The sequence below is a fragment of the Candoia aspera genome, chromosome 7 (assembly GCF_035149785.1).
Source record: "Candoia aspera isolate rCanAsp1 chromosome 7, rCanAsp1.hap2, whole genome shotgun sequence".
Classification (NCBI taxonomy): domain Eukaryota; kingdom Metazoa; phylum Chordata; class Lepidosauria; order Squamata; family Boidae; genus Candoia; species Candoia aspera.
Window position 1 is genome coordinate 73,888,067 of NC_086159.1, and position 22,983 is coordinate 73,911,049.

At 38.2% G+C, this 22,983-nt stretch overlaps 1 protein-coding gene across 2 annotated transcripts in view; it reads right to left on the reverse strand.

Moving 5' to 3' along the window:
* PPFIBP1 (PPFIA binding protein 1) overlaps positions 1-22,983 on the reverse strand; it is a 128,603-nt gene that overhangs the window by 25,748 nt on the left and 79,872 nt on the right. The window contains exons 8-19 of one of the 2 annotated variants that reach the window (XM_063308117.1): positions 21,455-21,547; positions 16,988-17,099; positions 15,981-16,013; positions 13,887-13,948; positions 12,939-13,023; positions 10,317-10,474; positions 8,850-8,980; positions 7,882-7,935; positions 5,437-5,494; positions 4,908-4,937; positions 3,997-4,153; positions 1,270-1,302 (exon numbers count right to left, since the gene is read on the reverse strand). In XM_063308117.1, coding sequence (XP_063164187.1) covers positions 1,270-1,302; positions 3,997-4,153; positions 4,908-4,937; positions 5,437-5,494; positions 7,882-7,935; positions 8,850-8,980; positions 10,317-10,474; positions 12,939-13,023; positions 13,887-13,948; positions 15,981-16,013; positions 16,988-17,099; positions 21,455-21,547 — 1,006 coding nt within the window. The remainder of the gene's footprint in view (positions 1-1,269; positions 1,303-3,996; positions 4,154-4,907; positions 4,938-5,436; positions 5,495-7,881; positions 7,936-8,849; positions 8,981-10,316; positions 10,475-12,938; positions 13,024-13,886; positions 13,949-15,980; positions 16,014-16,987; positions 17,100-21,454; positions 21,548-22,983) is intronic. The other variant, XM_063308118.1, reaches the window with a different exon arrangement.

Consider the following 22,983-nt stretch of genomic DNA (forward strand, 5'->3'; position numbering starts at 1 on the left):
TATAAGCTAGACTGAATGCCCTGTCAGCAAAGAACAGTGTAAAGATATAACTAGCAGCATAAAAATGTTATCTTATCAATATCGATCGATGTGTTTTAGCCTGGGTACTATATATACAGCAAGCCTGTTGCTTGGACTAATTATCTGAAAGGTCATTCCAATTCTTTTTTTCCCACTTAGAGTGCCTTACAAGGAAATAGTTCTGAGGGGCATAATAGAAGATGGACTCATGAAACAACTGATTATGCCAAGGATGGCCTCTGCCAGAAATGCACTTTGCCCCTGTTATATGAATAAAGGTAAAGGTAAAGGTTTCCCTTGACATTAAGTCCAGTCGTGTCGGACTCTAGGGGGCGGTGCTCATCTCCGTCTCAAAGCCGAAGAGCCGGCGTTTGTCCATAGACACGTCCGTGGTCATGTGGCCAGCATGACTAAACAGAACGCCCTTACCTGCCCGCTGAAGTGGAACCTATTAATCTACTCACATTTGCATGTTTTCGAACTGCTAGGTTGGCAGGAGCTGGGACTAGCAACGGGAGCTCACCCCGTCACGCGGATTCAAACTGCCAACCTTCCGATCGGCAAGCTCAACAGCTCAGAGGTTTAACGCGCAGTGCCACCGCGTCCCTTGTTATATGAATACTGCATCTAAAAGCACAACAACCCTTTGCCTTTATAGACGTGTGCAGACTGTTTTGAAGTATGAATATCCTGACCTCCGAAATGCTATCCTCACCTCCCTGGAAGTACTCTGAATTTGAAACAGTGATCAGAACAGCTGACTTCAAGATCAGAAGGCCTGTTTGGAGGAGATAAACTTGTGAGTTGGCTTAACTAGCATATTAACGTTGTTAGCAATGGTGACACCTTGTTGACTTTTCCAAGTTTTGAAACTAAGCAAGGTCACTGAAGTCTGTGAGGAATACCAGGACTATAGGCTAGATAGGCAAGCCAAAAAAACCAACCAACCCACCAACCCAAAAGAAAGCAATTCCAATGCCCTATGATTGCATCCTTGAAGTCATCAAATCTGATTCAAAGAAGATTTTAGTTTACTAGCGTTGATACCTGCAACTCCATTGATTGGATGTCCAATCTGTATAGGTGACAAGGACTAACAATAAAGCAAGCTATTAGTAAACTGTATGGGAGAGTTAAATGACAAGGTGGTGGATGAACATTCTTGCACACAAGTCTTTGTCATGTGCCATGCATGACTGATGGCTCAGCATTAATGGCAGAGGTAAATGCATGCATGTTCTACTATACCTAAGATGGGGGCACTGGCACTTCGACTGCGATCTTCAGGCATCCAAGTTATGCACATAACCATATGCACAAGGGGGAAGAATATACCAAGGACAACAAGATAAGACATGTAAAAACTTAACACCTTCAAGACAGGGGGCAACAATACCAAAAAAAAAATGCATGCTTAACACAGAGAACTAGTGTATTATATTAGAATGTGCAAACATTCACTTATTCACACCAAGCAAGACAATTACTATTACTGCTTAATACATATATATTGCTTTAGAGTGAGTACAGCCTTCTAAAGTGAGTTATATAATTGATCCCACAGTGCAGTAGAGAATAAGAGCAGATGATGGACCAAAAAAAGACTTCCAGCTTTTGGGGGTTATATTTAAAGATACAAAGGTTTTGCAGCACATTCATCTCATCCTCACTGTTTTTCAGTCTCACTTTCTGGTAAGGCAGTCAATGAAACCCAATCACATTCCATTGATGTAAAAAGAAGCACCAGTGCAGTCTTACTTTGGCATGAGGAGACTTTACAAATCTTCAATAAACACTTGCAAGGTATGTAATAAAATGTTTACCATCCATGAAAACAAAAGATGCAGTCTGACTCTACAGAATCATTTTCTTGTTTTTGCAGGAATTATATCCCACGGTATTCAGGGCATATAACATAAACGTACATCAGTTCAATCATGTTTCTTTAAAAGAATAAACGTAATCTCGCAAAAACATTGGTGAAAATCCAGTTGGCCACTCAGGAGACACCACAGTTTCAAACATTTCCTCATCCTTTCTCCCTAAAAGGTAAAGGTTTCCCTTGACATTAAGTCCAGTTGTGTCTGACTCTAGGGGGCGGTGCTCATCTCCGTTTCAAAGCCGAAGAGCCGGCGTTTGTCCGTAGACACTTCCGTGGTCATGTGGCCAGCATGACTAAACAGAACGCCCTTACCTGCCCGCCGAAGTGGTACCTATGAATCTACTCACATTTGCATGTTTTTGAACTGCTAGGTCGGCAGGAGCTGGGACTAGCAACGGGAGCTCACCCCATCACGCAGATTCGAACTGCTGACCTTCCGATCGGCAAGCTCAGCAGCTCAGCGGTTTAACCCGCAGTGCCACCGCGTCCCTTTCCTTTCTCCCTACTTCCTGCTAATTACCTTTGTTTCTAGTGGATTTTCTCCTTACAAAATGTATCCCTGGACTCTGATAATAATAATAAACAATGGGATTCTTATGATTTCAGGAAGACACAGAAAGACATTAAAGACATTTATTTGACATTTTCACAGGTATCCCTGGAAGATGGCTGTAAATTATGTTTTCTGACATGTTCATTCTTCTTGTAGAAAGAAGAACATAATAGAAGGGATACTATGAATCATTAACAGTATTATGATGGGGGAAAAAAAGCTGGGGTTCAAACGTTCCCCTTGTAAATGTCAGTTCAACGTTCTTGCCACTTCCTCACTCTAAAACTCTGTACTCTAGATCAGAGGTAAACAACCCAAGTTTGTACCGACAGCATTTGGTAGGGTAGAATAGTGACAGAGTTTCTGCCATATTTTCTTTTTCTAAATTAAAAAGAAAATTAAACCTGGTGAACTTTTCCATTCTTATCTTTAAACTTCTTCCTGTGGGCCTTCAGGGCCCTAATGGTCCCTGGCATTCCCATTCTAGATCTACAACAGCATCATGCCCCCTTGTAGGCCTAGAACAGTATGGAGAATGGAATCCAGCCAAGGGGCCAAACAGTCCCACCAATCAGTTGGCCTTTATGGAGATGAGGAAGGAGAAGAAACGTTTTCCCCAAACCCTTGCCAACATACTGCCCTTTGACAATCACTTATCTGTTGGGAAGGAAGACGGAAGGAAGAACAAAACAATCAACCCATCCTTCTTTCATCACCAAAATAGAGAATTGAGTTGGGACAAGTAAACAGGGAGAGGTCTCCAGTGCTGAAGTAGACCACAGTTCATAGTTTGGAAAGAAGATATTTGGAAGGAGGAAGCGTGAGTAGCCTTTCAGATTGTTTTGGCATCCAGTGACTTTGTTATAGGTTTCGAAATGAAACCTGGTCGGTGCTTAGATGGGAGACCCTTTGGAAATTCCAAAAATGTAGGCTAGACTGGGAAGTCAAACAAACAAACCAACCAAAGAAGGCAAAAGCGAATAGTTTCCAAGAAAACTGTGGTAGTGTCCAGGAATAAACTGGAACACATAATTCCAATACTTTGAATGAACAGAACATTATAAAATGGACAGCAGCCCCAAATCTCAGTGTTCTGCATTTCCTACAACACGTAGCCTAAAAATGTCACATGATTCTAAATTTTAAGCATACATACTACTGCCCAATCTATGTACCTGTTTCTATAGTGGAAAGATGGTGTGGCCAACAGCTATCGGCATAAGACCACACGCATGCAGACCTATCATCACATAGCAGAGTTCATCTTAAGTACATAAAACCACGCTTGAAATTAATCACCAGAACATAATACACATTACTGTTACTTGGCCACACTTTTCCAGAAGCAGAAGAATCCACGGTAGTTAAAATTTTGTGGATACTCAATTAAATACTTGGTTTGGTTTGGTTTGGTCTGGTCTGGTCTCGCTACCCAAAGCCTGCTTATGCATTTTGTAAATGAAAAATACTATAATTACAGTGGAGAATGTCATCTCCTTCTGCCTATTAGGTACTCAGTTTCCGTTGCTACTGGACCTACCCAAGTTAGGTGCACTTGCTGTTCTTTTGTTACTTTTGATCTTGAAAAAGCCTCGGCCAAAGGAAGACCTGGCTTTGCGAGTTCCAAAAGCATCTTCTTCGCTCGGAGACTTGCAAGGAAGAGTTACATATTTGCTGCTCTCCACCAATGCCTTATTCTGATTGGTCAAAAAAAAAGAAAAGGTCAACTTGGCAGTACTGTTCAGTGATATCAATGGACACAAGTGTGTTAAATTTGGAAAGATAAAATGTCAAATTAAGATAGCATGCTCAAAATGTATGTGAATGCTATTATTAAGAAGAGGTATCTTTTTTTTTTAAGTTCTCAAGAACTTTAGGGACATTTTTTTTTTTTTAAAACACAATTTATAAGAGGCATTGTACATTAAGTTTTAATCTGTCTGCCAAAACAGTGGGTTAGATTTAGCCAGAAGTTGCTACTACTGTCAGTGGTTCCATCTGGATGACTGTCCAAGAAGGTCTAGGATATGGAGCCAAGGATGAACACCATGGCCATGCTCTCGTCCTCTACCAGCTCTGGCTTGCCTTACACTACCATTTTCTCTTATACCTGAAATGGGAAATTCTAGCTTAATGCCAACTAACTAGCCAGGTAAATATGGTAGGATCTGATTTATGGTATATTTTAATTTGCTTCAATGGGACATAGGGATGCTTAATTTACCCTGAACTTTTTTTAAAAAAAAATATTATTTATATTGTTAAAAAGACTGTTGCAGTTGCACTTTCATCCAGAATACAATTCTTGTGCAGTTTTTACATTTCTCCGAATGTTGTAATGTGCACACATTTGTACACACTGAATTGGTGTGAAGCCACAAACAAGGACATTGTTCAAAAATAAATGAATATGATAGAAAGCAAAACAAGCAGTTCTGCCTATCCTGTTACCTCTTCTTGCTTCTCTCTGGACTCTTTATCCTGTTAAGGAAGAATTGGACATATTAAATATTTTGCATAAATTGATATTTCATTGAATAACTGGTCATTTAATTTTAACTAGAACTTGTTTAGTTCAGTTCATCTATGACACTTGATTGAATAAAATATCCTGATCAGCATATAAAATAATAATCTGTTTTATTGTGTTTAGAGCCTTCAGACAATTATTTAAAACAAAAAAGACAATGGAAACATTTTTTAAAAAAATTGTAAGCCACATTTTGTTCAAAATAAACCTAGCTATTATCTACCATACAGATGTGTCGATGGTGGTTGTGGGTGGGAAGATTTAATCTCTCTCTGATTTGCTATCACACAAATGAAGCTGCCAGCACATAAATTATTATTAAGTATTTAATATTCATTAGGCAATCCAAAACCCTGAAATACAGGTTATGAAATGAAAAGAACAGTATGAGTCAATATAAGCAGATCAACCATTAATAAGAATAATTTTTTTAAAAAAATGACTACCCACCTCTGAGGCTTCTTTCTTCAAGTTCCCCAGACTGCTAGATTTTTGTAGAGCTGAACTTCTGGAATCAAGTATAAGAAAAATAAGCAAACAGAAACCGAATCTTGTGTCTCGCACATTCAATGAGTAAAGTAAAAATTAGAACAAATTATATAATCTTTTAAGCCAGGCGTGCAAGAAATGTGAACAGTGTTAAGACTTAGCTATCAGCTGAGGAAGTTTTCCAACTGGCATCTCACTGAAGGAGAGAACCAGGTATTTCAAGAAAACACAATAGTTTTCCACATCTACAAATTATTCCTTGAAAATGTAACTCCATAACAGTCTGTAATGATTTTTTCCAGCTGGAAAAAACCTGGTTAGAATATTTGAAGGAAATCTCTGATATGCAAGGGGAATGGTCAAGAAACTAGAGAGGAATGAATCTTCAAATTGGTTGTGCTTCAAGCCTGGAAGTACTTCCAGAATGACTGGGACAACATTCTGCTTGACTGCTTACTGTAAGTTTAGAACCATTGTTTTAAACCATGTGTGAATTCCAAACACATAGAATGGAGTGTCTTGAATTCCAAATGTTTTACACACAACTACAAAAGAAGAAGAAAAAATTGTCCCAAATCTGTGTTATGTGCACATCCACAAAAGAGACATGGCTTTGTCAATACATTTTCCTAAGATAATGATTGTGCTTATACAAAACATTAGTCAGGCTGCCCAACTGCTACTAGACCGATAGGGCGCAACAACCAGAATATTTCACTTATTTCTTGGCTACAATATTCCAGCTTAACTGAGAAGCCCAATGAGGGTGATGAAATAGGGAAAGCAATCATCTGATAAATTCCAATTTAATAGTTCGTGAGGATACACAGTTTCCCTCTAAACTTAATTGATGGTAAGGGACTAAAAATTACAGAGGCAATAAATGCTCTCAATAATATGAAGTATCATGTAACTGAATCTATTATCCTCAAGCTGACAGAACAGAAAACTTTGGAAATGCACATTACCTCTGAAATTCCTCTCTCCTGCAACTTTGCAAACTACAGGTCCATAACCAGACATACAAAGGATCAAACTGCATGCCTTTTCTTTGTGATTTAAATGGCAATATGCAACAAATAAAGCTCTTCAGCGTTCCAGGCATGCAGTCAATGAGCATGCTCTCTTTATTGAATTTAATTTTATCATTAATTTTAGATTTAGTTTTCAGATTGTTTTCAAACTGATTGCCTACACAGCTAAAGGAAAAGTTGCTTTAAAAAGTAATGCTTCACTAATAACAAAGAGAAAAATTATTCTCCTAGAATTATCTCTGTGCAAAAGATATTTTAAAAATGAAACACTTTGCTAATGTAAATGTTTTATCTTTTTCCTAAATAATTTGAGACCCAGCTTGGTGTAGTGGTTAAGGCATCAGTCTAGAAACCAGAAGAATGTGAATTCTAGTCTTTTGTTAGGCACAAAACCAGCTGGGTGATTTTGGGTCAGTCCTTCTCTCTCAACCCTAGGAAGAAGGCAAACATTTCTGAAAAAATATTGCCAAGAAAATTGCATGGACCTGTCAGGAGTCAAGACTGACAAGAAGACACCAAAAAGAAAATCAATTTTATCTTAAGCGGTCCAAAATCCAAAGGGGTTCTTCCGGTGAAAGAAATGTCAGAACATCCTTTTTAAAGATTGGAGGACTTCTGATATGATCAGAGTATCCTGTTCTAGATTCAAAACAGGATTTCCAGGATAGGAGCATCTCAGTTTTAAAACAAGTCTCCCTCTCTCTTTTGGTAAAATCTCTCCAAAACAAGACATTATGACTTCAATTTCTGTATCTTCTTCCAAAACATTTTCACCAAATCCTATTGAAATACTCTTAGTAATCACTAACTGTCAAGAAGCAGATTTCACAGTTTGATACAATATCCTTCTCAGCCTGCCATTTCTATTTTATTAAGCTTGCCAGAAGAATATTGCCTCACGTATTCGCTGCAAAATAATTATTGGGTTAGAAATTGTTACGAAAATATACACCTCAGTTCAGCAAAGCATTTAATAACTTCATTAAGTTAAGCACGAGTGGTACTGATTAATAATTTAGGAGCATTAGCAATCAATCTCTCTTTTGCCTGCACACAAAAACTAGCCAGATATTGTTTGGGAATATGTTACAAAATTCGATAAATCCCTGGTGCTATACAGCTTGCTTGAAGACGCTTCATGCTGTAACAGAAAGAAAGTTAAGCTAGAATAATGAAAACAGCAGCAAGAAAATAAGCTCGTGGAAAGAGCCAGCAGGGTCCACAGGGAAGTGGCAAAGACGTCAAGATGGCATCTACTGTTTTGACCCCATATTCCCTGAGGATACCCCTGCCTGCAACATGAAGGCATTTCTGTCAAATATTTTAATAGTTTTCAGTTTCTGATGTGTCAAGATTTTTATATGATACTTACATTTTTGTATCACTCAGCTGTGTTTCTGTGGAAACCACTGCTGTGTGCTTTTCACTACAAAAGGAAATAAAAGGAGTCGTAAAAATACTGTATTATTTCTTCTAGAAGGAAAATAAATGTGGTCAGGGCTAACTCTTGTAAAATTAAATTTGAGGGGAACCTGTGTGTTTTATCTGAACAAAATTTCCATAGGGATTTTTGAGCGAAACTAAGAAAACGGGTTAAACCGTGAGCTGTCGATCGGAAGGTCGGCGGTTCGAAACCACGCGGCGGGGTGAGCTCCCGTTGTTAATCCCAGCTCCTGCTCACCTAGCAGTTCGAAAACATGCAAATGTGAGTAGATCAATAGGTACCGCTTCGGCGGGAAGGTAACGGCGTTCCGAGTCGTCATGCTGGCCACATGACCCGGAAGTGTCTATGACAACGCCGGCTCCAAGGCTTAGAAACGGAGATGAGCACCGCCCCCTAGAGTCGGACACGACTGGACTTTACGTCAAGGGAAACCTTTACCTTTACCTAAGAAAACTTGACAAAATATTGTGGGAAAGAATTCATTTCTGGCTAAAATGCTACTGAATGTTATCAAAAAATTCTGTTTGAATTGTTGATGGTTTTGTTCAGATAAAACACTGGCAGAACATTTTCCCTCTAAGATCTAGACATATGGCTATCAAAATCATTGGGTTTGGTTTAGGGCTCAACAGGATTATTATAATCATAGTTATGCAAAAAATTATTTGGCTTGCTCATCCATTTCCTTCAGTTATGAACATCCCATGTTGCAGCACTGAAGCGGTTACTGGAAATGGCAACCATTACCAAATTTGATATTTATATGCCCCAACAACTCTGTATTACGCTTATTTGGTCAACACTTCCCTTTATGAGCAAAGTCTATTGATCCCAAATTTACTGACTTCAATTTCCTCATGAAAAACCTAGATGGCTTTTGCATAAAGTGTCCCTACCTGCTTTCACTTGCAGTTTCCATCTTAGATGGGACATTTCCTTTATCAGTGGGTTCTTCTGAACATCTTAACGATTGTGAAAAAGAAGGAATGGAAACTTGCAAGACGCTAGTATGGAGCTGTATGGAATTCTACAAAAGAAGAACATCATACTTTGCATTAAAAGGCAGCAGATGCTCATTTATTAGCTAAATACAGAAACACAACACAAGCTTAATAATTTGAAGCCTTCAAGTGGTCTCCTTCGAGATGTTTATATAATTTAAAGCCAATAGCATAGCTATTCGTTTTATGCTTTATTTGTTCCTCTACTCTTGCCTCGGTCTCTCTTGGTTATGGTCCTTTTTTAAAATGTCCTAAATCTGAAGATCTGGGTCCACAGCACTGCAAGCAGCATTCATTCCTGGATTTAAAAAAGCATTCCCAGGGGAAAAAAGAAAAACATGTAGAAAAAAATTAGCAGTAAGGATCGAAAAACGAAATCAGACAAATCACTTGTATATGCGCAGAAAGGTGATCTTTTCATTGCTCGTCCATTTTAACAATCCCATTTTGATTCTGAAGCTAAATTTCAAATGCAGCTTGTCACGTATCCTAGATACAAGACTTTTTTGGACCTGGTCAATTTAAGCAATAGTAGACTGAGAATATGAACACACAAAGAATAATTTGCAACAGAAATACTCTTTAAAAAAAGTACACTCTTTGTTTTCAGTTTTGCACATCGTGTTTCATCAAACATTGGGAGGAGCATTCTTTCTACATGCAAGGCATAAAACTTTTCCCAAGATGATTTTATTTTATTTATTTATTTATTTATCTATCTATCAAATTTGTCGCTGCCCTTCTCCTCCCACCAGAGAGACTCTGGGCGGTGATGCCAAGATTCTATCAGCAGTTAATATCCTCAGTCTAAATTAACTATCCATTTTTTAAAACACTGAAGGCTTTTCATTAATTTTACTCACCCACTAAATATTTCAGCCCTTCTCTAAAACAATCCATGTTGCCCAATCCCACATCCAGTAGGAATGGTAGGTACAAACAGCTGATAACTTTGTAATACTTATACAATGCAAATCATGATTTGCCAAACCAGCAGACAACTGCGGAATCATGGGCTTTTGACCCTCAACACTTCCCTTGCTTGAAATCCAACTTGGTCTTCAACTTATTGGACCATAACCAAGAGAGACCAAGGCAAGAGTAGAGGAACAAATAAAGCATAAAACTAAGTCATGAGAAAGGATTTAAGGTTGAAATGCTACAAGTACCTTGAATATTATCGCTTAACGTTAAAGCCTCACTGCTGCTAGATATAAATAGTTTACTCTCTAACCTAGTGGGCATCTCAATAACTTCAAATCCTAAAAGCCATTAAAAAAATACAAACATGGCTGGGATAGCAATTAAATTCCCCAGGAGGCCTAAGAAAGAACACTAATGGGGGAGAAAAATATAAAATACCTCTTCAGAACTTTTTGTTCTCAATTCTTCATGGTTTGGAGAACTTGAAAGGGGTGTAGATGATGGACTTTTTTCAGCTTCATTTAGATTCTGTGATTCTGACAAGGCTGAGGAAACAGATCCTGAGCTTAAAGGTTCCTCACATTCATCATCCTTGCCTAATAATACAGAATGGGAAATTTGTAGTTTAGGTATCTTCTTTAGGATCCCTGTCACTCTGCAAATAGTCAACAAAACTCAGAGAGTTGCTCTTATCCATGAAGATGAAGAGTTTTTAAAAATTTGTTCTGTTAAATAGAAGACTTGTAGTCTAGATACTCTGTTAACAAAGACTGATGAAGAGCACTGAATTGAATTGTAGGCTACACTTACCATTCTGAAAGTATTGTGTGTGTTCTACTATGTCCCAATAGTACAGTTCTGTACCTCTATAATCAGAAGTTAATCCTACAAACTGGGACTTAACCAAGTGTGGTAAAATATATTTCACTGTAGAGATAAGCAGCAAAAACAAGAAAGACAGGAGCAAAACACCATTCCAACATACGAATTAGAATAAGCCACAGAAAGAAGAGTTGGCCATGGAGTGATACAATTTGTCTCCATGCTTAAGGCTTACTCTTACTCTTCACAGGTCTCTGTGAAAAATGAAAAATTAAAAGTGGTAAAGCAACTTTTTGGAGCCAAGTAATGGAAATTTCATATTAATTACCTTATACAGTATCACAAGATAGAAGTATGGTAAATTCTTCTAGGAATTGAGGATTCTTCTGGCAAAATACAATTTAACCTTTCAAAGCCGATTTCAACATTTCAGCTAACACATTTGTACAATGCCCAGTTATGATTTGGTCTTGCCACCATTCTCTAAGCTAATAATTACTAATAATAATAATCCAAGACTGGAGCTACATACTTAAATGGAAAAGACGAATGGAATTATTGCAACCAAAGCTGGATGAGAAAACTATTTCCAAGTTAACCCATTCTACTCTACAAAAATCTATCACATCTCAGTCTGTGGTTCTTTCGTGGCCAAATGAGTTGCTAATTCCATTGTGCTATTTGTCACACAGACCTCACAAAACTGGAAGTTGTATCTTTCTCCTACTCCATAACAGCCTTTGAATTCAAGTGGTTTAGATTAAGAGCCGCATCTGGACTGTCAGCCCTCCCAGGTAAACATGACCAGATGAGCTACTTCTACTTTACTGTTAGGCTACACAGAATCCTGCAAGTCTGAAAGTGCAAATCTCCTGCCGTCCCTATTTACTGTCTAACCAGTTAGGGCGGGCCCTTTCTAAGTTTCTTTCTCTTCCCGTTACTCAGTTGTGGGCTCCTACCTCTTTTATCAAATCATTCCCTAGGCAGCATCTCTTCCCCCTGTCTTCCAAGGTCATTCTCACATTCCATTACATGACTTATGAAACGTTTGGGGAACAAGACAGTCAGTCTACCACATTAACATTCTCTCATACCGAATGGGATACAGCCATGAGAAGGTTTTCATCCTATTGTGAAACTTAATGGAACTTGCAATTGCTTTCAACGGAATGGGTCCCAAGTGTTTTAAAGTTCCAAAGCATGAATTGCTGCACATTACTGCTGCACAGAGAAACCACTGGTTATAATGCCATTTGCCAGATCCAACTTTGAGCTTGGATGAGGTTGCACTTCCTCATTCAAGGATGGTACACAATTTGGGGGTCTTCCTGGACTCATAGCTCCTGCTTAATGAGCAGGTGGCAGCTATGGCCAAGAACTCTTTTGTCAATTGCACCCTTTCCTAGACCGAGAGGCCCTTCAGAGAGTCACTCATGCCCTGGTCACCTCGTGGCTTGACTACTGCAATGCACTCTACATGGGGCTGGCCTTGGACCACCTGGAAGCTTCAGCTGGTCCAGAATACAGCAGCGCAGGCAGCGATGGGCATGCCTCAATATGCCCATGTAACACCTCTGCTTCGTGAGCTGCACTGGTTGCCAGTTTGCTTCCAGGTGTGATTCAAGGTGCTGGTCACCACCTAACAGTATACAGCCTTACATGGGATAGGGCCTGGTTACCTGAGGGACCGCCTGTCTCCCATAGATTCTGCCTGACCGGTTCGATTTGCCAGGGCTGGTGCACTCCAGATTCCACTGATTAAACAATCAGGGCCCCGGAAGCACACCTTCTTGGTAGCAGCGCCAACACTCTGGAATGAGGTTCCCCCAGAGATTCAAATGGCTCCCACCCTGCCCTTTGACTTCCTTTCTGACTTCCCTGCTGTTCCCTTCTGCATTTATTTTCTTTGCCATCATTATTCTGTTGTCCTGTGCTGTTTTTGTGTTTTCTTCTGTTGTTGCTGGGACTCAGGCAGAATATTATTAATATCAATATCAATATCAATATCAATATTAATATTAGTATTAGTATTAATATTAATGTAATGTAATGTTATTTTATTTTATTTTATTTTATTTTATTTTAATTTTTTCCACTATGCTGAGATGCAAACTGGTAACAAAAGAAACCCTGATTATAGAAATAGCCTTTTTTTAAACTATATCTACCTTGTTAATTTTGACTGTGGCTCCTATAGTAAACAGGGCAATTAGCAAAACGCCCCATGTCACTCTATACCTTTTTTCACTTGAGCCAAAATCACCATGTCCTGCACCTTCTTGTAGCGATTCAGGGACTGTCGAAGCTCCTCAATCTTCCGATCCTAAAACAAAGAAAAGCCCTCCATCTGAGTTATTTAAAACAGGTTTTCTGCTTCTCATTTCCTACCTGGGCAACCATGAACAATATCAAGCCTATTTAGAAATAAAAACACACTTAACAAACAAAGTTATAATTCAGCAGTATGGATGCACAACGCTCTGGATTCAGTCTCCAAAAGATGCCTCAGAGTTCACAAGAACGCAAACACAACTATCTGTGACACCTGAAAGCATCTGTGTTTTTCTCCAGGAGGGGCTGATTTAATGTGAAGCAAATAGGTGCTGCTACGTTCCTGCTCTGAAGCAGCATGTGGTAGTTGAATCTGAAGCTTTTCACAGGCTTATGAAAGGGCTGAATTGCAAAATCCAGGGTCTTAAAAACTGAGTTCCAGCAGAATTGCTCCACTTAAATTACATGAAGGCTTGCTCATTATTCTACAGTAAACTCTGCCACATGTTCGTCTGTGGAAATGCATTGGCTGTTTTATTTTACATAGGATAACAGCGACAATTTAGGGTGCTCTTTGGGTCTACTATCTGTATTGTATGTCCAATGAATCTAAGGGAGAAAGGAAGTGCAAACTTGTTTGCATGATGGAAGAGGGACGGGTGTCCCAATCTCCTTTACTTGAATTCAGGTAAGTCTCTACATATCCAGGAACTCTGCTTTATTGGTGTACTTGGTTGCAAGGCAATGACATTAACTGCACATAATCATATATCATGTCTTCCTTCAGTGTTCCCCACTAACTGCAGATAGATCAAGGATGTCATTTTTAAACTAGGCTTGGGCCCCAGCCCCATAAATTCAATCAGCCTTCCTTTTATTCACCAAATCAAAATCAGAAAATATTTTCATACCGACCTTTTCTTCATTTGCTGCCAGTAAAGATTCCACAGCCTTCTTCATCTTCTGCACCTCAATATCTAAAAGATAAAAACTACTGCTTATATAAAGGGAAAGGAAAAAGGAAAAACAGTTTTGACAAACTCTACAGCTTAGCATGGACCAGGAGAAATACAAATGGCTTCCTCTCAGTTAAAGCCAAAATTTAAGCAAGAAGAAATCAAATTAGTTTTTATGGAGAAAGGGACAATCGACATATTGTGATCATGCTTACTGAAGATTAATAACCATCATTCTTGGCACACTTATTGTCCATTGTACTATTTAGAGCACTCAAAGACACTGCAATCCGACTCGTAAGTTTAAGTCAACATGAAGCCAAAATGCTATCAAGAGTGATAGATTAAGTCAAGGACAATGGTTGAAGGACACAAAACAATGTGAAATGGGAAATCTGAACCAAAGACTTTCTGATTTTCAACTCACTCTTACAAACTACGCAACTGTAGCTCTGTAAAATATAAAGTTAATGCTCAACCTCCACAATCACTGTTATAAATCTCCAGAGATTAAAACATTCCCGACAGTCTACAATAATGACGACTTTCATAACATCAGCAGCCACAAACAAATGCAAACAAAAAGTAAACTGAACAGCTGAAGAAACATTAAAAAAATAATAATAATGGTAAAAGAAATGGATGGTGTCAAATGATTAGATGCGGTTGTGAAATGAGAGATTTGTGATAAGGAGGTGGGTGTATCTATTGTGATAAAAAATCATGCTGATATGTGTAGTTGCAGTGCAAGTTTCACAAAAAAGGGTTGAACTAGAAATGGACAAGCTGTATTTCTTCCTTTATCTTCACTTACAATAAACTTCTCTTTACTTCTCATTATGAAGTAATCACATATTAGAAAAGTTCATAGCTAAATTGTATACTGGAGTCATTCTGTACTACATCAGTGCAGCCAAAAGAATATTCTAAATGCTAACTGCAATTAATTCAGGATTTATACTAAACAATTCCACAAAATCTAGGCATCGGGGCATGAAATCCAGATGCAATCTGAAGTTTAAGTCCACAATCCAGTTGTGGCTTCTCTTAGGTGCAACTCCGAACATGATCTGATTATGTAAATCGATTTTGTGCCTTTGTGCCCATTACATTTCATATGCTTCCTTGTTCCAACTTAGCAGCAAATCATCCCTCAGCATTAAAATTAGGGACACTATCACTTACATACTAACCAGTAGAGCCAATGTACTTCAACTCATGCTTTGCAATCCAGGTTAAAAATGAAAAAAGAGAACTACCACAACAGAATTCATTCATCTAGTGCTCAAGTACGACTTGCGTTTGTATCTGAAAAACCACAGACTTACCTCTATTTAAATCCAATGAAAATTATTAACTCTGAGATAGATAACTGCGGTGTCATTGGGCCTTGCTTTACTACTGAATTAAAATGTTCTCCACTGATCCTTGAGGTGGAAGAAAACTACACCAATGAAATTTTCTGTATTCACTGATGACCTCTGTACCAGAAATAAGTAACAAAACCTAACTGATTTTACAACCTTGAAAATGTCCTCGGATGGGTATTGGAATGAAGGGGAAGATGCTACTGTAAAACCAGTATGTTTTGGATGGAGGTAATATTATGAATACATAGCAGAAAAAAGATGCTATCAGGGCATGTTGTGACATGATCAGATGCAGGTTGGAACATATTATTTGAACAGTGACAAGTAAAATCAATTCTACTTGTGAGAACAGAATCCACCAAAGTATTTGTTGCTCTAAGATCGATTCAGTCAATTCAGTTAACTGAAAGGGGGGGGCATGTATTATGAGTGATCCAAGCTGTAAATCGATGATTGAATATTGGATTAGAAACCAATCACTTTCTTCAAAAGGAAAATACAGCATTTAAAATATAAGGGTTTCCTTTACTGTTTTACTTGGATATCCGCTGGCATTAGAGATGAAAGATGAAGATGAAGCAGTCAGTGTTTTGTTAATACAGTTTTAAAATGATGCATGCAGAAAGCGCTAACTGGAAAAAAATGTGTGAAATGTGTTTGGGAAAGGACACCAAAAACCTTACTTTTGTCTTTGAGCTTCTTTTTACAATTGTCATCTGTGCAGGAAAACCCATGAGATTTAAAATTAGATTACAAGCGTTAAAGCATTTTCAACATAAATAAAAGTCAAACCATATGCAGTGCACCGTTTGTTTTATTTATGAGTATATTTATTTACTAATATAAATCTAGAACCTTGAAGAAGTTGACCTAGCATGCCTCCTCCAAGTTCCACCCCTCCAACAATCCAGTGAAGCTGAGTTAAATTTCCATGGCTGAGATTGACCTGATCTTGGACCTCCCTCATCTTAATTTAACACCTTAAACTTCTAAAGTGCACTGCAATTGCTTATTCATGACTCACACAATGCCACAGAAAAAGGTCTGCATCATGACTTGATGATAACCCATCCAAATATTCCTATTCTTAAATTTTATTGTGAAAGTTTTCAGAAGTTAAAAAACCAAACACATCCTCCTAATTCTGAGCCAGATAAAATACAACAATTATTGCAATTTTGTAAGCCTGGGACTTGAATGGCATCTAAACTCACTGAATAAATTAGCTGTTATTTAATATACTCATAGCTCACACATCTTCAGGAAGTAAAGACCAATTTACAACACCATAAATAAAAACTTGTGGTCTCCTGTCTATGTAATAGGTCCATGCTTGTTTAGCTTTATTAAAGCTATACGCTTCGCTATCCCTTGATCTTAAACTTTTTCTGAAAGCATTTTAGCAATCCTAAACTGAATTACCTCATGCCTGCTGATGTTAATTCAAATGGGTAAATGCTGTCTCAATCTTTTGCGGTGCATGCTTTTAAAGAATTTTTATGCTTCAAGAAGCACAAAATTTATACTTTATACATGAAGTCAACCTTCCTCAACCTGGCTCTTTCCAGCTATGTTAGGACTGTCCAGAATTCTACAGTCAACACATTGGAAGAAGACCCAGTTTTGGAAATGGAATCAGTTCAACAGCACCAATGATCTCCCATCGGTGGTGATTACCATTTTGCCTTACCTCTGTCATTTATGTCAATCTCTCCTTTCACCTGATGGACCAGTTTCTCTTGCAATCGTTTTATCTCCGATTCCTTCTGTTCTAATTTCTCTTTTAAAGATGATAGTTCTTCCTGGGCAACAGAAAAATCAATACAGCCATTTGGTTTTGTTTTAAAAGGGACAGCCTTAAACTAAAGTTGGCTGTTTAAGTTAGAGATGGCCTTCATTTTTTAAAAAAAAATGATATCAAACCTTGCCAATTAGAGGTTTTCCACTACAAATATAAAAGCAATCTGTCTTCTAGTCAAAAAGCAATCCATCTCCGATTTAAACATTCAAGAATATCCTGGGTTGAACTGAAATGTGATACTAGAAGGATTTTCATTAACATTTAGACATGCACGACACATTTTCACCAACAAAAATTATGTAATACGTACAGCACAATCCTAAACCCACTGCTTTCAATGAAAGTAACTCCAGAGTGAGTGTTCTTACAATTGCATCTTTCATAACACAAAACCCTTATGCATGTTTTATCCTTAAAATCAAATAGTGTGTATGTAGGAATGTACCTATGTTTCCATATATTTGTTCATACGGATGGGGAAAATACAGACATGGATTGGAGAATTAACTGTGATGGTATATGGAGATATCCTGCAAGTATAAATACCTTGTTCAGACTACAAATAGTTTCTTTTTTTTTTTTTTTTTAAGAAACCCAAATCAACATGCAGCATCACAAAATATCTGCACAGGAAGAAAGCAAGAATGAAAGTAAGGAGTTTAGAATTGTGCTTTTATTATTTTTCAAATAATAGAAAAGTAATCCCCAGATGAATGGCACTGGTAAAGAACACTTTATTCTTACATACAACACAAAAAAGAACCTAACATGTTGGGACTCTTCACCCCATCCACTGATCAGGCATCCAAATTAGTTCCATGCCAAGTTTACTACTGAAACGGACCATTGTCACTATAAAGTCCATGATGTGAAATCAGTTCAGGAGTTCACCAACCTATAATGGGCATGTAGGGCCCCAATTTACAGTGAGGGGTTGGAAAGCCATACAGCTCTCCCATGCCAGGAACAGCCCACATATATGCAATCCAGTTGACAAAATTTCCAAAGGGATTCCAAAGTGCTTTGGCCCTCAAATAAGCACAACCTATTGCCTCTTATATAGGTGGCGCTGCGGGTTAAACCGCTGAGCTGTCGATCGGAAGGTCGGCGGTTCGAAACCGCGCGGCGGGGTGAGCTCCCGTTGCTCGTCCCAGCTCCTGCTCACCTAGCAGTTCGAAAACATGCAAATGTGAGTAGATCAATAGGTACCGCTTCGGCGGGAAGGTAACGGCGTTCCGAGTCGTCATGCTGGCCACATGACCCGGAAGTGTCTATGACAACGCCGGCTCCAAGGCTTAGAAACGGAGATGAGCACCGCCCCCTAGAGTCGGACACGACTGGACTTTACGTCAAGGGAAACCTTTACCTTTACCTTTTATTGCCTCTTATTCATGAAAGCAGCATCCATGAAAGAATCAACACTGATTCTGGCTCCCCTTTTCTCTTTCCTTCCCAAGGCAACCACCCCTTCCCCCTTATCACAGAAGAAGGCATGGTTATGTATGAAGTTGTGGTCAGGGCACATGAGAGAGGTCAGCTGATAAATACAGAGGAAGGATCAGCTAATTTTATAAGGGGATTACCTGATTTTATCAAAAATTAGTTTTAATCTGTAGTTATTCAATATTTTTTCTCCTGGTCCTGCCCTTTTTGAGTACAATTTCTGGAAGGTATATTCACTCACATGTTCACACACACACAAGCTTGTCACAAGCGCACCTGTAATAGGGAAGACGAAATTTCCAGGATTGGTTTTTAAGTGGAGTTGTGAAAGTAGATTGACAAGATGGAGAACTGGGCATTTTACGGGATTTTTATCCAGTTTTTTAATAGTATCTGGATTTCCCCTTTACAACAATTGTCATTCCCCAATATATCCTAGGGAACTGTAATCCGGCAAGGTGTGTGTGTGTTGTGTACAGACAGAGAGATACATACATGCACACATATATATATTTCCTAGCTTCCCTTTTTATAAATTTAAAATTCAAAGGCTAGAAGGATCTGGTAATCCACTTGCAATTTTTTTATGCAGATATGCCAAAAATCAAGGAATCTGCTCTCTAATAGAAGCATACTGGGCAGTGAAGATATAACAGGTTAATACTCGAAATCCAAAATGGAATATTTGTTCACAGTAAGAGCACCTAACATTGTGTTTGTTTTTGGCTCAGTATAATGTTTGAACCCATTTCAAGAAAGAAACCATTTATAAACAACTGGTGATGGTTTTCTATGTTATGCTAAATCAAAATAAAAAAAACAGAAATACACACAGATAATTTTGGTTCAGTTGGATATGTAAATCAGGGAAATTTACAGGAGAACAGGGGGAAACATCCACACATGCACTGCACCAAAAAAAAATAATAAAATAAAATAGAGAAAAACAAGATGGTAAAGAGGATCACAAAAGCTGTAGAAAATAAATGATTCAAAAACCAGGCACCAACAATCTACCACACCTTCAACATTTGGCATTTTTGCTCCATCCGCTGTTTTTCATACTGCATCTGTCCCACTTTGATTTTCATGCTAGAAAGTTTGGCCATTAAAGACTGGCAACAGGGACAGAGGAGTGAAAGAGAAGTAAAGATGGGGAAGAGAAAAGGCTAAAAGAATAATAACAATAATGAACAAGACTACTTTCAAAGTAATAGCTGACCTTCACTGAAAGATATTTATTTATTTAATTTTTATCCATATCAAAGGATACCAAACTGATTATATGAAGCAGTAGATCTTATATCAGCTGCGCAATATGAAGGACAGATCTTACATGAACTGTGCAATATGATTAGCCAGAAGCTTGCTGTGCTCTGGATTTATCTCCAAAGCTTCAGTACTTTGGACTACGTGGGAAGGTGAACCTTGCACCTGTCTGCAACATCTGAAAGCAGCTTTGTCTTTTCCCTCAGGCCTACTCCCATTACTAATGATGGATGATTGCCCCTTAAGCTGGAACAACATCATAAAACCAAAACTAATGACTTGTGCATTATCATCTTCCGTGAACCTTGGGTTTTGACCTTGCCAAACGCACACTTCTCCAAAAATTTAATGACATAAAACGTCAGGCAGAAGTAAATAGCTTGTCATAGAGAAATAGGACTTGGTGACAAAGGGCTTTTGGGAAACAGCCAATTATCGTTCTTCAGACATTCCCCAAGCTAAGGAGAGCGTTCTTTTGAGCAAGGCATAATATTTTGCCTTTGGCATTACTACAAGGAAGATACTCTAAAATCCCATTTGAGAAACATGTTTGCCTGTGTAGAACTGGAGATGCTGAAACAGTCTAACATCTAGTATTTTACTGTACCATCTATATATTTGTAAATCCTATAACCTGCCTTTTTTACATCAGTACCAACAGCAATCTGACAATACTTCTATGTTCTTCCTTCTTTCTGATTGTGAATCATTTATAACTCAGATCATAGCCAAATACTGCGCAAAACAGCTGTGGAAGTTAGGCATTCATTGGTGGAAGTTCTCCCACAGTTGTAACATACTTTTTATATCAACTATTACTATTACCTATATTACTCCACTTTTATTTAATTATTTTTTAAGTTGTTTTCAGTTATACCTTCGATCCCTGGCTTTTGGCTGTAATAAAAGTTTAGAGTTGCAAGTTTGGGAAATGATGCAGCTGCTTTCAGATACTTTTTTATTTTATTTTATTTTATTTATCCAATTTCATCACCGCCCATCTCCCTCCCAAGATACTGCAGACAGATACTACATTTATGCTCCTATACCCACCAAAATATGACTCTGGTATCAAATCCAAGTGATCCTCAACTCTAATGTTTGCCTTACTTAAACAATTCTGGGAAACTAACTTTTCATCTCATTTCCAATGTGGTCTTCCAATTAGAAGAACAGAATTATATTACCAAATAACATCTAACTTGTCTTTCAAAAGAAGGTAGTCTAGCCACTTTCTCCTTTTTCTACACTAGCAAGATAACAAGGCATTTTAAAATTAAACATGTGCTAATTTCTTCTTAGCAAATGTAATACCGTGTTCTTTCATTTTGTGAATTATTCTGCTAAAGGCTAGTGTATAAATCCTCTAGGAGGATGGTCTAACCAGGTTTCTCCAATTCCTCAATCTTCCTTCAATGATGTGAAGAAAGGAACTTTGCTACCTATTCATAAAGACAGCTTCACAGAAGCTCCTAACCATTATCTGGATGTACAACCTTAAACACTGGCTTAAGCCAATCATGTACTGGCTGCCATATCCATGAACCAACCAACCTTAGATAGAAAAGACGCATGAATATAAATATATAAATAACAAGATATACACTGCTGAAGATGTGTTTTTTATCTGTAGCACAGACTTACTTTGGTAGACTTAAGCTTTTTCTCATACTGAAGTCTTTCCCTGTCCATGTCTCCTACTTTTAACCGCAAATCATTAACTTCCTGCATCAAATCCTGTTTTAAAATAGAAGAAATTAACAAAAAGGTTTGAAAGTGAAAACAGGTAGAAAATTGCATTAGAGCCACCAAAACTACCTTCTCCTTTTTCATATAGGCAGTTTTAGGAAAAGGCTGACGTTTAATGAGATGGAAATATCTAAGCAAGCCAACTTTCTGGAATGTATACAGCAAGGAAAGAGTGCTTCCCCAGACTCACCGCTGAAAGCCAAATAGCACTCCTCGGAGTATTAAAGCAGCTATATCTTCTAAGGCACTTATAGCAGCTGCCTCAAAAGACATTCCTGGCTCTCTGCACCTCGGCATGCATGAAAGCCATTTTGTCTCACTGGTGGCTCCAGGAGAAGGATTTGAGCTTGCATATGCATGCATGGACAACAGGGGAAAGCCTACAAAGGAGATACTGTATATGAAGCCTCCCAGAGTACAGCTTTAATGCCTTGAAGAGGGGTGGTTTGCTCACAGCAACTTTACAAAATGCCACTTTCAAGTCCTTCGAACTGTCCTATCCACAGGTCATTGTCATTACTGTCTCATCCTTGACCAGGCCAACAGAATTTCAAGTTCTACTACAGGCTACCCCAGTATTTTCCCATGCATTGATAATGTGGATAATTATATTTAGAACTGCTTCTCATCTCCATATTTATCAAAGACAAGCGGGCAACCAGTTCTGGTAAGAAGTGATATGGCTTCACTGATTCCAAAATACCCTTGTTTTTCATGAGAACAACTTAAAAATACAAGGCCAAAGATTACTATTAATGTTTTGTTACTAATAATCAATGCACACCAAGATTTGGTGTGATATATGTGCCCATAAATTATTTGATTCAGACAATGCACCAAATCATGGGAATATTCTGTAAGGATGTCTGATATAACCTTGTCCAAACTGAAGAACAGCACCTAGAAAAATAAAGTTTTTTAAAAAAAACACTTTTGAATTGATCTTGACTTCAACACTGAACCTCCATGCAGTTTGTGTAGCAAAAACAGAGCAGTAATTTGCCATTGCATTTTCCCAAAATGTTTTTTCAACTTCCCAGTCCAGCCTATAGTCCCAGGTTTTCCTGGTTGTCTCACATCCAAGTGTTAACCAGATCTGACCTCACGTAGCTTTCCAGCAGCAGCCAAGACTGAGATGCCATCACCTACCTGGATTTTACTTAGTAAAAGTCTGCTCAATCACATCAAATCTTACTTCCAACAAGGAAGGACTTACCATTAGAGGACACCAGCTCAGAGATGAGTGAAGTTAAAATATGAGCATTCAAAGAGAAATGTTCCAATTTTTTTTCTTATCCCACATTTCCCACATAAAGCAACCATAGGCGGAAATCTAAAAGCTGCAAAACTTTTGGAGGTTTTGTCAAAATTCATTGAAATGCTGCATTAAAAATATGCACACAGAGAGTTCTTCATATCAAATC